This window comes from Sinocyclocheilus grahami, unplaced genomic scaffold (assembly GCF_001515645.1).
Source record: "Sinocyclocheilus grahami isolate Dianchi unplaced genomic scaffold, SAMN03320097.WGS_v1.1 scaffold795.1, whole genome shotgun sequence".
NCBI lineage: Eukaryota > Metazoa > Chordata > Actinopteri > Cypriniformes > Cyprinidae > Sinocyclocheilus > Sinocyclocheilus grahami.
In genome coordinates, this window is record NW_015505974.1 from 759,743 (window position 1) to 775,134 (window position 15,392).

The 15,392-nt window shown below is 39.6% G+C and overlaps 2 protein-coding genes across 5 annotated transcripts in view; one reads left to right on the plus strand and one right to left on the minus strand.

Moving 5' to 3' along the window:
* Nucleotides 1–8,705, plus strand: part of LOC107561873 (microtubule-associated protein futsch-like) — a 32,967-nt gene extending 24,262 nt beyond the window's left edge. The window contains exons 4-6 of the mRNA XM_016246392.1: nucleotides 1,471–1,616; nucleotides 1,718–4,342; nucleotides 6,310–8,705. Coding sequence (XP_016101878.1) covers nucleotides 1,471–1,616; nucleotides 1,718–4,342; nucleotides 6,310–7,313 — 3,775 coding nt within the window. The 3' untranslated portion in view covers nucleotides 7,314–8,705. The remainder of the gene's footprint in view (nucleotides 1–1,470; nucleotides 1,617–1,717; nucleotides 4,343–6,309) is intronic.
* An 83-nt stretch (nucleotides 8,706–8,788) lies between these two features.
* On the minus strand, nucleotides 8,789–12,928 carry cunh19orf67 (chromosome unknown C19orf67 homolog). Of its 4 annotated transcripts, none has more exons than XM_016246389.1 (9): nucleotides 12,913–12,928; nucleotides 12,758–12,841; nucleotides 12,463–12,609; nucleotides 12,214–12,388; nucleotides 11,989–12,133; nucleotides 11,806–11,906; nucleotides 11,438–11,620; nucleotides 10,462–10,635; nucleotides 8,789–10,181 (listed from the first exon to the last, which is right to left on the minus strand). In XM_016246389.1, the coding sequence occupies exons 3-9, from the start codon at nucleotides 12,566–12,568 to the stop codon at nucleotides 10,037–10,039; spliced, it is 1,029 nt and encodes a 342-aa protein (XP_016101875.1). In that variant the 5' UTR covers nucleotides 12,569–12,609; nucleotides 12,758–12,841; nucleotides 12,913–12,928; the 3' UTR covers nucleotides 8,789–10,036. The 4 variants fall into 4 exon arrangements, with proteins under 4 accessions (XP_016101875.1, XP_016101876.1, XP_016101874.1 ...); XM_016246390.1 differs by having other exon boundaries at nucleotides 11,561–11,620; nucleotides 12,214–12,403; XM_016246388.1 differs by having other exon boundaries at nucleotides 12,214–12,403.
* Between the last annotated feature and the right edge of the window lie 2,464 nt (nucleotides 12,929–15,392).

The window sequence follows — 15,392 nt, forward strand, 5'->3', positions numbered from 1 at the left end:
AAACACACACACACACACACATATATATATATATATATATATATATATATAAGCTCGATACCATAGAGCCCCCCCACACACACATAACAAATCCCAATTTAACCCCTGCATAAGACAAATAAGATTTATATTCCCCTTTTACTCAAAACTCACTTTAAACCACCATCAAGTTTTTGTAATAACTTCCGATTGCCGTGTGTGTTTTGGCCATGTATTGTTGATGAAATTAAATATATTATAACCTCTGAGTCAGAGCAGCGATCATGGAAGAGAGAGCACAGGCAGACAGCGCTAGAAACTGCTAATGCTTATCAGTAAATCAGTGGAAAATGAATAGAAATTACGATTCTGTCTGAGCTAGGCATTTTAAAACAAACACGCACTAGTGTAAATGTAGCTAACAATGTGTAAACTGAAGACTATTTGAGCTTTATTAAAACTATTTGCACTGATTTTTTTTGTTAGTTACATTTTGTTTCTTTGTGCAGTGGCTCAGGAGATGAGTCTTTGTGTCTGTATAAACATCAACAAGCTGAAAAATAAAACCAAAGGGTTTTTTTTTTTTTTAGATAATGTAATCTTGTTCAAATAGATTTCATAAAATTGGTATCGAAAAAAGTATAGTTCAGGAACCGGTATTGAAGTCAAGGTATCGATATCGAAAATTTTTGAACGATACCCAGCCCTAACTGTGACCATAGCAATTTCACTAGCGTTATTTGTTTCTGTGATGCATACCCTGTTGTGCCCTTGTCCAAATAAAGCAGGCTGTATGTGAGAACTTTATCATATCCTTATTAGAGTGTAAGTTCCGGTTAGGGCAAATATGACTGTCAGCCATCTAGTTAAGGGCAATTTGTGAACTGCAAGGCTGCAAGACTAAAAGCATTTATTAAATTGCAAGTAACCAAGGCATGTGAGATGATGCAAGCAATCTTCTCATCACTAATTCTCCCGTATGAGAACATGAAAGGGGGAAATATGAAGCAACTACATTAAGAGAGTGTAGGGTAGACTGAAAGAAAAATTGATTATCAATTTCTCCCTAATGCGGTCACTTACAAAACACTTTACCCATCCCCACTTCTACTCCCTTCATCACACCATTTCTCCCCTCCTTTTCCTGTTTCCTCCCTACCCAAGTCATTTTCTCTCAGGTTAGAGAAATGGAATGTAGATGCATTAGTTGATGAATGGTCCCAGTGGATTGGGTTTCTGGTGCTGCTTGAGATTGCTTTATGGTACGCATGCAGACTACAGATTTACTACCCAAGGCAGGAAGCTGATTTGACAAACTATTTTATGCATGTGCCGGCAATGAACAATATATTGGAAGGCATTCTAATGAAACCTCATCAAACATCATCTGAATATGTAAAACACACTATCTAAAATAAAATGGCAAACATCAAACAGGCATCACTCTTTTTCTAAGCTGCTCACAACGACTTTTTCTTTGTTTTCTCTTAGGGCGACTGGAAGTTCTGCTCCCCAACCAGCTGCTACTTCAGCTACAGGAAGAACAGTAACTGGGACAACTACATCTACTTCTGCAGTTCCTAGAACAAGCCGCACTACTACTAAACCCCTTGTTACAGCATTAGCTGCTCGGAAAGGTGGCGTACCATTCATGGGAATATGTATACATGATTTATGGAAAAGTACTGCTTAATTTTTTGTTCATTCCATGTTATCAACATCTATTTGTCATTTGTAGATGTTGGAAAAACAAGCACTACGGCACCTGCGAAAAAAATAGTTCCCTCAACAATATCCCGATCTGCTGCCAGCAAGCCTTCAAATTCAGAGGCTCCAAAACCAGCTGCAGCTACCAAACGACCTCCACCTAGCATCAAAGCACCTCAACCCAAACCAGATGACAAAAAAAGTTTACCAACACGTAAGGTGCCTTCTAGTCCACGAAACAATCCCTCACGGCCAGCATCAGGCAAGAACATTGCAGCACATCCCAGTCACAAACAACCAGGTAGCATGGTCAGTGCGAAGCTTCAGCCAACTAAACCAGCACAGTCTGTCAAAGGAAAGCCGGATAATACAGAACCTGCATCAAAACCTGATGATAGAGATCCTGCAACAAAACCTGATGATAAAGATCCTGCAGCAGAACCTGTGCAACTTTCAGCAGCTGCAGTAGCTACTGCTGTAGCAACAGCTGCAGCCATAGCCTGGGAAGAGTCTGTTTCAGGGCCTGAAGCTACTCCAACTGTAGAGAGTTCTCTGAATGTTCCAGCCTCTTCTTTAGGTGTTCAGGAAATGGTAGATGTGCAGGTCACTAATGTCAGCTCTCAAATTGTGCTGGATATTTCTAACACTGAGCCAGAGGCTCAAGAGGCCTTAATAGAAGCTGGTTCTGTTGAAGTGGCTTGTCCGACATCATCTGTAGTCGATCAGGAATCTGAAGAGCAGGTATCTGGAGAAGTTGATGAAAAGCTCATTGCGGCTGAGGCACCAGTTGCACAGGAAGCAACTGAGCAGGAAATCTTAACTGCTTCACAATTTGATAACTCTGCAGCTACCATAGTGTCTTCTGGTGTAGAGGTGGCTGAAAAAGCTGAACGGATTAACAGTGACTGTTATGAAGATGTGGAAGAAGAAGAGAGGGAAGGCAGTCAACAAGTGTCTCTGTCAGAAATGAGTGGCACCCAGCCTACTGAAGAGTCTCGACCTGGGTCAGCTGGGCTTGCCGGCTCCGTTTGGCGGGCAGGGGCCTTGCTCTCTGAGCTTGACTCTGAAGATGTGAGTTGCAGCCAGCAGGGAGCGTCAGAGCTAAGTGCTCCAGGCGTCCTGGAAGGCACGGAGAGCATGGATGATCTAGGGGATGCAAGCCTTAAAGGAGCTGATGGCGAAGGTGCATCTGTTGGGTCCCCTGACTTTGAGAAGGTTTCTGATATTCTTACTAATGAAGATGAAGATGATGATGATGATGACCGAGTCTGTGACATGGAGGTTGAGTCCGAAAGAGCAGAGGACTCTCATAGGCAGCATCATGATAACGAGGATGAAGAGGATGATGATGTAGAAATGGCAAGCGAGGGCATTACTGAGAGTGGGCTTGAAAGTTATGGGAATGCAGATGAGGATGACTTGACCGAAGACTATAGATTAGACAACTTGAACCGAATCCAGCCTCCTCCTTTGGTTCATTCTGCCCCTCCAGCATCCCAGTGGAACCAGCCTAGTTGCTTTGCAGATGCCTGGGCCCAGCCACCACAACCTGCCTCTACACTTCTTTCAAGTCCTTCCTCTGAATGTTGGCAAGCAGACCCAGAAACCCCAACACAGACACCTGTTCAAGCAAGACTTGATGTTAGCTCTGAAAGGGGCTCTCCGTCAAACCTTTTGGAGCCTCCACCTTGCACACCTCATCAAGCCCCAATATCTGCTGCAGAGGGGAATGTTAGCCCCAAACCAGGCTTGACACCCTCTCAAACCTGCAAGTTCCAGCCTGATACTTCCAGTGACCCTGGCCTAGCATCTGACAGTAACGGAGACGTACGTTTACCAGAAGAGGTGAAAGACAACAACTTATTGGCAACTAATGAGACTCATTCTAAAGTGGAGCTCCAGCCAGAACCACTAAACCCTGTCCCCACTGTCTTGCCAGACATCATGCAGGATCTAGGCATCCACCTTGAATGTGCTAATGAGGAAGAGGAACCTGAAACTCTTCCGGCTGATGATGTACTGGGTGGTCCAGCAACTGCTCCATCATCTCCTTCATCAGCTACTGAGGATGAGGCAAGTGACACAGAAGGTGAAATGCAGATCAGTGACCCTCAAGCTGAGCTATCTGGCACTGGGAATGCCTATGGAACAGCACCTGCGGGCCGCAACTTGTCAACTCTAGAGGAATGTGAAGAAATGGGTGGGGAGAATGGTGGTGGTAGTGAGACCCCTCAGTCTGCCACTTCTGCCGCATCCTATGGCTTTGACTACATGACCTCTAACTCCAATGCCCAGTCATCTGCTGAGAGTTGGAGCAAGAGTCCTGGCATCTTTTCTCTAGAAAATGAAGAGCAGCTCCCAGATGAGGCCAAGGATCCATCTCTTCTTAAAGAGTTGACCCTGATACCCACTACTGCATCTGAGGAAAAGACTGACCCTATTAAAAGCCAACATGGAGAGTTTCAGTCTCACCCAGAGCAGCAGTACATGCTGTGTGGAGAGTCCAGTGAGCTGCCTGACCCTGATTCAGTAGCGGGAGCTGTACCCTTAGAGTCTGGCTTGATTGATCCTTCATCCCGACAGCACCAAGAAGATCTCGACTCTCAGCATCTCTACTATTCCACTATAAGCGAAAAGACTGATAGTCCCCTGGCAGGTAACGTATAGAGTGCGCATTTAAAATCCACCTAACAGTGTACCTTGTTGATGTCATCTCTATATAAGGGTTTTGTTTAGCTTGGGGTTTCTTTTTAACCAGTTATGAAAACACTCATTCAGCAGTGCCACATTCACAATATGATACAGCTATTAAAATTACATTATAAGTATATGGCTTAGAACCTGTATGTGCAATAGCTACTACCATTTACACTAAAGGTGACCGTTTTTCTCAACTATTCTTTTTAAATCTTAATAATGGGTGTTGGTCTGAACTGGCATGAAATTATTTGTTAGTGGAGTCTTCAAAATGAAGTAATGGATGAAATTGATGAAAAATGAACAATCTAATGGACTTTCAACATATTTTGCTGTTTGTATTCTGTTGTCTATTAACTAAATACCAGTCTTTCATCCCTTTTCCATCGTTGCCATATCCTGTCCTCACATGTTTCTCTCTTCTGCACTTTAGGGTTTGCTAACCCCTTACTTTTTTATTGTCTTGTTTATTTGGAGTACTTAATGTCTTCGCGTTAAATAAAGGTTAGATATTTAACATGATTTCTCTTTGCTCTGTATTTTTCTTGATGTTTGAGTTTCAAGATTTGTTTTAATGCCCACTGTTCATCACTATGGACTGTTGCAAATTGGACACATTTGTAGCCAAGTAACAAATGAAGATTTCAATGGTATATTCATTTGAGTTAATATTAGGTATTTAATATTAAGAAGCATGTAAAACTACTACATAAGGCTGAGACACTAATTCATGGTATTATTTTATTTTGTTAAATCATAAGAGCACATTTTTAAGTCATAATCAATTAAAAAATGTATTTATTCCCCTTAACTTAAACCATTTGGTACCATTTGTTGTGGCATTATAAGTTAGCTACTAATACCAAATTGTAAACTTGCACATATACACTTGCACACAAATACACGTTGAACCTTCTGTAAGCAAATTATGTAAAGAAAACCGGATGCTTGCAGCAGAAGGAGTGTGTTTATTCTATGCCAGTATGTTCCTTCTGCTTGTATTCCACCTCCTTTCCTTTTTGACCCCGCCTTCCTCTCAACTCCCTACCAACCAGAGGAGGAAAACCAAGATCTGACCCCATCAACCTCCTGGATCTCACCCTCTATCAAGGTGCTTTAAGTCCTCCACCTCCTTTTTTTGTTCTCCATCTTTGTGTTTTGATACCGCTGCTTCTGGAGTAGACTTTGCACACCTTCCACTTTGGGACTAACTGGGTGCAACTGCTTTAATCACTCTCTGATTATTAACAGTTTGAGCTGAAGCTATTTGAAAGGACCTGGTTTGACACATTTACCCGGACTAATTGGACTTCAATAAATCCCAATGCTGGGTGATTCTTAATCCCCAAAACTGGAGTTGCTTTGCACAATGCACTTTTCTGTAATATTTCCTCTTCTTTACGCATGCTCACCTCACCAAAGAAATATGCTGTACACTGGGGTGGCTTATGTGTAAAGCATGTTTTTTTTTTTTTATGCATGGGTCTATTTATGGGTCATTTTCTCATTGTTAAAAAAAATACCTGTTTGCTTTATGCTGTATTGTACTGTGCATGGTGAGCACTCACTTTTGCATGTGTTCAGATTGTCACATTAAGGGAGATTGTTTAGCTCATCTGCTTTTATTTCCTTGTTTTTGTTTGCTCTTCACAATAGTTAGAGGTTACTGCATATACAGGGTGTAGCCACTTTTATTGCACAAAAACCATCACAAAATATTTTTGAGAGCATGTCACCAAGGTGCGAAATTTATTTTGTTCATTCCTTCTCCACTAAATCGTTTAACCTTATATCTGACAATTTTGTTTCCCACAATGCTTTTTTCTGCTTCACCACACTCTGCAGTCTATAACATTGCTTTACTGCATTCTGCTTTATTGCAACTCTCCTTTTTAACATGATTTGGATCCTTTGCTTCATTCACAGAAGGAAATTCTCATTTTCCACCACAACCAAATGGCTTGCTTTCTATCCAAATGACGATGTCGTCCAAACTTCGTCTCCGGCCACGTGCTCCCCATGTGACCCAGCCACCACGGCTTCCCACTGACCTCCCTCCCAGAATACCAAATGTGGTGGCAAACATGCAGCTCCGATGTCTAGAGCAACACCAACAGCAGCTTCATGAGATCCAGCAACGTCAGAAGAAACGTAATGGAGAACAAGCGAGACAAGAAGAGGAGAAACAAGCAAGGAATGAGAGAGAGCAGCAGGAGGAAGAACAGAAGAGAAATTTACTTGAGTTGCAACTTAAGCAGCAACAGCAAGAACTAAAGCAGCGACAGCAGATCATGCAGTGGCAAAAAGAACTTGAACAACAACAGCAGCAAAAACACAAGGTGCATACACCAGTTGTCCTCTCTTCTTCATCAGGTCTCACCACCATCTATGAAACTGTGGAAACAAGTGACGAAGAGGAGGAGGGACAAGGAGTGGTTGAGGAAGTAGAAGATATAAGCTCCTTTATTGTGTGCCCTGGAGAAGACATGCAAAGATGCACTGAAGAAAATATATCCGCTAATCTTTATTCACAATGCACAACACCTTCCCCTGAGTCTATTATTCAGGGTTCCCAGCGAGAACTTCAGGAGACAGACCCTGCAGCAGACCAAGACAGTCCTTCTCCCTTGGGATCTCCTGAACGACCTCCGCCTCTGGAGTTTGACTGGGGCAAGAAAGTGGACATTGTCCAGCAGCTCATCAATCAGACATTACTGCTCGCAGGTGATGGTTGCTTGCCCCTTCTTCTGCTACCTGGAGGAGCAGGTGGGACACTCAGCCCCCTTGAAAGCAGCCTGTGGCCCAACTTGTTGCCACCTCTGACACCCCCTTCAGCCACTGTGACGTCTGTGAGCAGCTTTTCACCCGAGGCTCCAGGCAGCTCTGCTCAGGGTGAGTGGACCGTTGTAGAGCTGGAGACGCATCACTGAGGAAAGCTGAATAAAATGCTTGCCAAATATGAACTTTTGAACTCAAAAGACTTGAGATGAAGGTCCACCAGTAGGGAAGCGTATGTTGTAGCATTAGATAATAGAGCCTTCTCTTGATAAATTCTTACAGAGGATCTAGTCATGGATTTGACTGGTTCATCCATTTTCATTCTGCAGTATTTCAGCAAGTGTTGGAGTAGAAAATTGTGTGAACCTGAAACTGACACTGCAGAACGGTGTGCTGGATTATCACCATCTTGCTCTCTGTTTGGTTTGTCTTTCTCAAGAGTTATTCTAGTGCAGTGAGCTTTCATTTCCACTCCCCACCCATCCAAAAGCAATGGAACACTACAGTCCATACTTTTATGCCACTGAAACAACCTCCCTGCCAAATTTATCATCCATATCTGACATGTCCTCATGCCAAAAAGCCATTTCCTTAAGGTTTAATTGAGATATCTGGCTTGCTTGAACTACATACATTTATCTCTTAGTCATTATTGAGCCCTCTACCCACAATGCAGGCAAGATGCCAACTCAATGACTGAGCAAGTTAAAACAAAATAGGCTCCTTTCTCTGACTTCTCGGAGCAGAAGATCTTTGAAAAAGATAAAACCTTGAGGTGAATCGAAACAAGCAGGTTTAAAATTCAGATCAAGCAGGCATTTTTTGTTCTTGCACTATGATGATTTAAAAAAACAAACAAACTGGTTTAATTCAGCTCTTTTTCAATCGCGCAAAATGCTGTTATTGAATAATTCATTGCTTGTGCATTCTACTGTTTGTCACAAGATTTGCAGGATAAACTACAGAGTGAAAGAGTATTTTGAAGTAAATTTGCCGATTTGACAACTGTAGTTGTTCCAAATTAAATGTTTAATTCTTTGAGTAATTGTGATAACTGTAAAATAGAAGACGGTATTACAAATTTTCCAAAGCATGCACCGCTATCCACAATTTTAAACCGATTTGGTTCAAAGACTGTCTGGTCTAAACCTTATCTTCAAGAAGCATGACAAAAAATGTAGTTTTCTCAAGTATATGCATTGCTGTAACATTTTAAAAATCACTGACACCAGAAACTTTGCCACTCTAGATTAATGCATTACAGGAATTTTTTATTATATGATGAATTATATTATTAGTGGTACAGGAAAAACTGTGCAGCTACATCAAATGATCATCTTTACTGTGAACCTTCTGAACACTGTGCCTCCCTGTCCGAATTATGAATGATTAGTATCTATTTGAGGAACAAGGAGCAGCTCTCATAACAGCACTCATGCAAACTGAACTGAAGTTTTCTGGTTTGCTGTGCCTGAGGTTGACTCCCATGTTTAGAGGGCTGGAAAGACTTTTTTGCTAAATAAGCACTCATATACACTGTCACTATAGTCTCCCAAGTGTTTACTGTCCCTACTTTGGTCAGAGAAATTGGTTGGTCTTATCTAGTATGAAATCATTTTTTTTTTAAGTACTCTGCATTGTTCTGTCTCCTATGTATTTCTTTGCCACCACAAAAAAAAAAATCTGAATTATTGGAACACAGAATATTCTAAAGAAATTCGAATTCAGTAGGTCACATTATAAGCAGGCCTAACATGTTCACCTAAATTTAACTTATAATACTTATAACAATAATGTTATATAGACATTGATGTCTGGTGAGGAGTTTTGTTTTTCACATATCTGACTGAATGACTTGATTGACCGTGGCCCAGTGGAACGTTAAAGCACAATTTGATTATTGGAGCCCCTATTATCCATTTTGTCATATGTGATGGTGCATGTATATTATTTTAAAGGGACAGTGATAGTCTGTTTACTGTATTATGAAGAGAGATTACTGTTTTAATTTCATTTGTACTGTACTGTTGTACTGCCTATTTGTCTAGTGCTGTGAAGTAGTTTAGAGACTGTAAATGTAGGAGCTTTTATTAAAATCAAACTTTTTTTTTTTTAGAATATATCAAAGGAACCGCTTTACATTATAATCAGGGAACACAGGGATTCCAGGTAGATTCTGACTTTCACTGTATTTTGGCTTAACTACTGCTGTATAACTTGATATACCACAGATACAAATACCATACAGGGTAAGCTACTGTATAGACACACAAACCAGCAGTAAAAAATGCACTGAGAATAGCTTTGACTGGGCTGATTTACAATAAAGCATATGGAGGAATACAACAACGTTATTCATAATGCTCTGCCCTTTCCACTGATCTTTACCATGTTTTCCAACAACTGTGCAAAGACATAACTGTTGTGTGGTACATATTCCAGCTTTTATTGTGTATATTTTTGTAATTTATTATTTTGAAAGGAAGGATTGTTATATTTCTTTGTTTTATAGAGAAAAGTAGGCAGATGACCTTGACTGCCAGCAGGTTTTATTTCTGGATTTTGTAACAGACTACTTGGATAGCCACTGTATTGGAATGTTTTCATGAAAAATAAAGTTGGTTTGACATTTAATCTTGAACTTTTACTCCGTTTAACGAACTTTCCATCACTAGTGTAAATTTACCACATAACAAACCAACATGGCACAACAATAACAGCCATGAACTAAACATTTTTTTAGTTATTTTTAAACATTTTAAAAATTGCAAACATTTACAGACCTTAGATTTTTAACTTCAATCTGTACTCACATCTGATTTGAATAAACCAAATGCTCTATCCAGAATGGGTGAGGCCCTAAGTAAGCACCACCTCATGTTTTCATGCCAAATGTACCATCTGTTTCCTGAGACAGCAGCATCCCCAGCAGGCAGTCTGTGGCAGTGCAGGATGAAGGCTCCTCACTTCCCAGACACAACCGCTGTTTGTACTGACCACAAGGAACTGAACACAGCACCCTACAAAACATATACACAGAATGAATTTTTCATCTAGGTTTAACTGTTATTTCCAAGTTACATATTGCTTAATAGTTGCCCTCAAAATGATCTCTAATTGGACGTATGCTTATCTAGGATTAGCTTTGGTTTTTGACTTCTTGTGGAAATTAGAAACTGTAGTAACAACAGTATTATAAAATAATGTATGGTTCGATACTAATATAAGTAACTATTACTCATTTAATCATTGTTTAACCATCTTTTCCTATTAAACTGAAGGTAGTTAAAAATACATTACCAATCAGTGATGTCCTCTGTGTCTGGATCAGGGTATGTCTGAATCCACCGGCCAATAGACCAAATCCTCTCTACTTTACTCTCTCTCTCAGTTTCTGTATTTTCTCCCTCGCACCTTCCTTCTCCATCCTTATCATCTGCTGCCTCAATGACATCCTCGCAGCACAGGAAGTAACTGTGAAGGTAGGAAATGGTTGATGTAAAGATGAAGATAGGTTATGGCACTATCCCCTCCCAAAATGAGGCTCTGTGAGACATATTTTCTCGTTTTCATAACTATCCTGAGGTTTTTTATTGGCATTTAGACTTGTACTTTTATTTTCTTGGTGTTAATAAGCTAAAATGTAATACATAAGGCTGTTCTTATTTCTACACTTTCATTTTAGTTTCCCTCTGCATATGCTAATATTGCTTGTGCTGAAAAACTATTACACCACCATGCGTCATAGTTGCTGAATAAAATTCAATACTTGTTTCTTACTAATTTTGGCGTGCTGAATCCAAAAATAGTGCCTGCTTTACTCAAGCACATCACACTTTCTCACAAAATACGGTGTGCATTTGGTAGCATTTCTGCTTCAGACAACCATTTGTAAGGTGAAGAAGTCTCGTATTATCCCTTAATCACCAGAAAAACTTCCTCTGAGCCAGGTCACAACTATTTGTTCAATTCTCAGCCCATTTTCACATGTATGAATGATTTCAAAGATATTATAGCCTAATCTTGATTTCCACTTTTCCACTCCTTTGCAGGACTGTAAGTTATACATTTTGAATGCTTTTTTTTGTCATTAAAAATTTGGACAAGTGCATTAAGGCTGATATATATCTTATTGTGTATGTGCAAAATCAGCAGAAACTTTTTTCAAGATTCAGGGCTGTGTTATTACCTACGAATTATTATCATTCTGTATAATAAATAAATTCTAAATAAATAAAATGTGCATTCTACTTTTCTCTGACTAAACCTCACTTACAACTCTGCACTGTCATATGTCTGTCCTTCTCCTTCTCCCTCTATCTGTCGCTCCACATTCCAGCGCATACGTTTGTATAGACCGGTACTGGCTGACGCAAGAAAGGGGGTAGGGCAACAGTACCGGAAGATTGACAGCTTCATGTTGTCTATTTGACACTGGCCAATGTAGAAGTGAGAGATACTGAAAAAAAGATACAGTAAAAATCTGCAATGAATGAAATGGTAATAGAAATATCCCAATGTGGAATCTAACTTATACTAAAATCAGGCCTTCCTTTTGTGCTAATAAAGGATCAGTTTCTTCTGAATCCTCACCTTCATTTATATCTGCCTAAGTTTTGTCTGTGATTTATAATCGGATTGTACCTCAGTGGATCAGATTCCTCTAATGAGAAGAAACTGAAGGAGGCGTACAGCAACACCAGCTGCTCCAGACGGGAACACAGTTGCTGAGAAAACTGCAAAAGCTGAGATGGGATACAAATACAGTAAATACGTGTATTCCTGCAGTTTGTGGCGTAAGATGTGCAGAATAAATCAGTTTCTCACTTGTGTGCGTATATATGTGGACAGAGGTGGACGGAAGGGGTTGGAGTTTCTGGCTGTGGACTCCAGGTAAGTGAAGTACGGCTGACAAGTTTGCAAAAACATGGGGACAATATGGGCAAACCCATAATTCTGGAGGCACTCTCGGCTAAAACATAAAAAACTATTTTAATGTTCAAAAAAAGAATAAAAAAAATCTAAATGTTTTTTTCTAGATCTTAAAACCACCTCCATAAAAGCTGTGTTTGAAACTCATCCGCCTTGTTCAGCAAGTACTCAAGTTGTCTTTCAATGGGGCAGATTTTTTCATCCATTATTCTCTTATTCTGAGTTTCTGTGCCTTCTGCACCTTCAACTAAGAAACACTTCTCATCGCCGAACGAGGGCGCCATTGCATTGACTTCTGTAAACAAGAGCACTAATATGTGCATCAGTGTGCTGGGTTTTGAGAATAATTACATTTTTTCCCTTCATTACCGTCAAGAGTCTGTGTATTCGTTTCTAATTCTGTCAGAGACTGGGATGCTTCATTTTCTTCGGATAGTAAAGACTTCAACTCCGCATGTTCTGCGTTAGCCATCATGACTTAATCAATCCAGCACGAAACCATGAAATAAATAAACTCTGTGAGAAAAAAGTATGCAAAAATACATTTTAAAGTAACTGAAAACTGCACCGTTGCAACACAATCGATAATCGCCTGTAATTACTAGGCCAATTAGCCTAGTAACGTGATAAGCAAGATTATTATGCTTTTTAAAATATGTCATACCTGTAATTTCACAAACTTTGACGGCTAATTGTTGACTTTGTCCATTAATGTAAGTCTGCGCACTGTATTTTACCAGTGACTAACCTAATTAACAAAAAAAATAAGGTTAACTGTGGAAAACTGTCGCGGTTAAGAAGACTGAGTGAGGTACTTACTATGACCATATTTGTATTTCCTCTTCCGTTGTAGTTCCGCTCACCTTGACCATATTTGTATTTCCTCAACCGTTGGAAGACCACTCATTATGACCATATTTGTATTTCCTATTAAAGGTAGTGTATGTAATTTTTTAAATACTGGTTGAAAGTCTCTTCAGGGCATAAATATAAATATATAAAAATATATTTTATAAATATTCTTAAACATTCCTCATCTTCTGTGGAAGGCTCAGGACCATAAAATAATTTAATTAGGTCCGAATCCAATGATAGCAATGTCCTGTCAACTTATGTATTTGCATACCTCTGCGCAGCCAATAGCGAGAGTTTGGGGCGTGGCTACTGTGGCAGGCTGAGCCAGAGGGTGTTCAGTATAGATATGAATATACCAAAGCCACTAGAAGGCAAGCCTGCAACCTTTAGCCGAAAAAGCGTAACGGCTAATGCTAACGCTTCCGGTCTGGCAGTAACTTAGGTGGGAAAGGAGACCAGAGGCCTTTTTTTTAATGGATGTCAATCGAGGAGAGGCTTCACTATGCCGAATAAACAACTTTTTTAGAGGAAACAGCTTATCATTTAATGAATCGACAACCTATCTGCTAATCTTCAACATGTTTTACACTAAACAATACTTTTGGAATGAACTATTTTTAGAGTTTACACCGAAATAAAATGGCATTTTATAAGAGAAGTCACTGACCTTTTGCGACAGGTGGGATTCAGCTTACGGCACTTCTCATTCATTCCTATGGTATCTGTAAACTGCGATCAAGTGTTGTACAACTCTGACTGAAATTCAATGAGGTCAAGGCTGTAATGTAATTGGATATTAAAGGGTTAGTTCACCCAAAAATGAAAATTCTGTCATCAATTACTCACCCTCATGTCGTTCCAAACCCGTAAGACCTCCGTTCATCTTCGGAACACAAATTAAGATATTTTTGATGTATTCTGAGAGCTCTCTGACCCTCCCATAGACAGCAATGTAATTACCACGATCAAGGTCCAGAAACCTAGGAAGGAGATCGATAAAATAATCCATGTGACGTCAGGGGTTCAACCATAATTTGACAAAGCTACGAGAATACTTTTTGTATGCAAAGAAAACAGAAATAACAACTTTATTGAACAATTTGTCTCCTCCGCGTCAAGCTGGCGCCATTTTGGAGAGTATCCACTGAACGTAAACAGCGTATGCTGTTCTGTGTCAGGTGTGCCACGTGGATATGTTGTTTTTGTTCAAATGGCGCTAGGGTGATGCGGAGGAGTCGAATTGTTGTATAAAGTCGTGATTTTTGTTTTTAATTTTTTAGATTGTAATGAAAACTTTCCAGTTTAAGCTAAATTAATCAAATATTACATACAATTTGATAGTAAAACATAAAGTTTCAAATATTTTATTGGTGCACAGACAGTTATGTGTAGGTATTATGACATGTGTAAATAAAGCTCTGTAAAAAATTCTTGCAGTCTTGCAACATTATAAGTGTGTTCCATATCATGTAATCAAACGTTATACACACACACACTTGTGGTCTTCACACCCACTTTAACACTAGGGAACAAAAAGACAAGTGGTCAAGTGGAAAAATTAACCATGGTTTTATTGTAGTAAAAGTGTAGTAACCATGTTTTTTTGGCATAGTGATTACCATTTGTATAACCACAGTTTTACTACAAATACCATGGTTGAACTATGTTAATTCTAGCAAAACCATGGTTAATTTGTGGTTACCATGGTTTAACTAGTAACCATGGTTTTTTGGTTTTATTTGTAGCAAAACCATGGTTATTTTTTGTAAGGTACCTCCTACGACATCAGCTTGAATGCCACTTTTGTGTACGCATGTACGAGTTAGTGGAAGCTAGAGATTACCGTTTATAAAGTTTTAAATATGGACATTATTCTTACACAAATGCATCGGTTCACTTCAGAAAGGCCTTTATTAACCCCACCGAAACCGTGTAGCACTTTTTGCTTCAAAATCTCGACCCCCATTCACTGCCATTACAAAGCTTGGAAGAGCCAGGACAATTTTTTATATATCTCCGATTGTATTTGTCTGAAGGAATAAAGTTATATACACCTACAGTAGGATGGCATGAGGGTGAGCAAATCATGAGGTATTTTTCATTTTTGGGTGAACTGTCACTTTAAGTTTGATTTCATGGGTCTTTAAGAGAAAATAAAGAGTACTTGCACACTCGAGAGTAGTATCATATTTAAGATGTAAATATAATTCGTTTTTAATAAATTTGGACTTAGATGAATTTGCTCATTTAAAAGCGAATGTTAAAAAAATAACATTATTTTAAAAACACAAATTTGTTAACCACTCTAACCTTTGAACATATACTTTGCAGTGTGAATCGACAGTTTGAAATGTTGCCTGCGACGAGAGAGTGATGAAACCAAATTCATTTGCTTGTGGACTCACAATGCGAGGTCACGTGACCGTCCACAACGCTGGCGCCCG

Coding starts and splice junctions, on each gene's coding strand:
- cunh19orf67 (XM_016246388.1), bottom strand. CDS start 12,568: ATGATGGCTAACGCAGAACATGCGGAGTTGAAGTCTTTACTATCCGAA. Junction 11,907..11,988: donor CCACATATATACGCACACAA/GTGAGAAACTGA, acceptor ATCCCATCTCAG/CTTTTGCAGTTTTCTCAGCA. Junction 10,182..10,461: donor ACAGAGGACATCACTGATTG/GTAATGTATTTT, acceptor TATGTTTTGTAG/GGTGCTGTGTTCAGTTCCTT.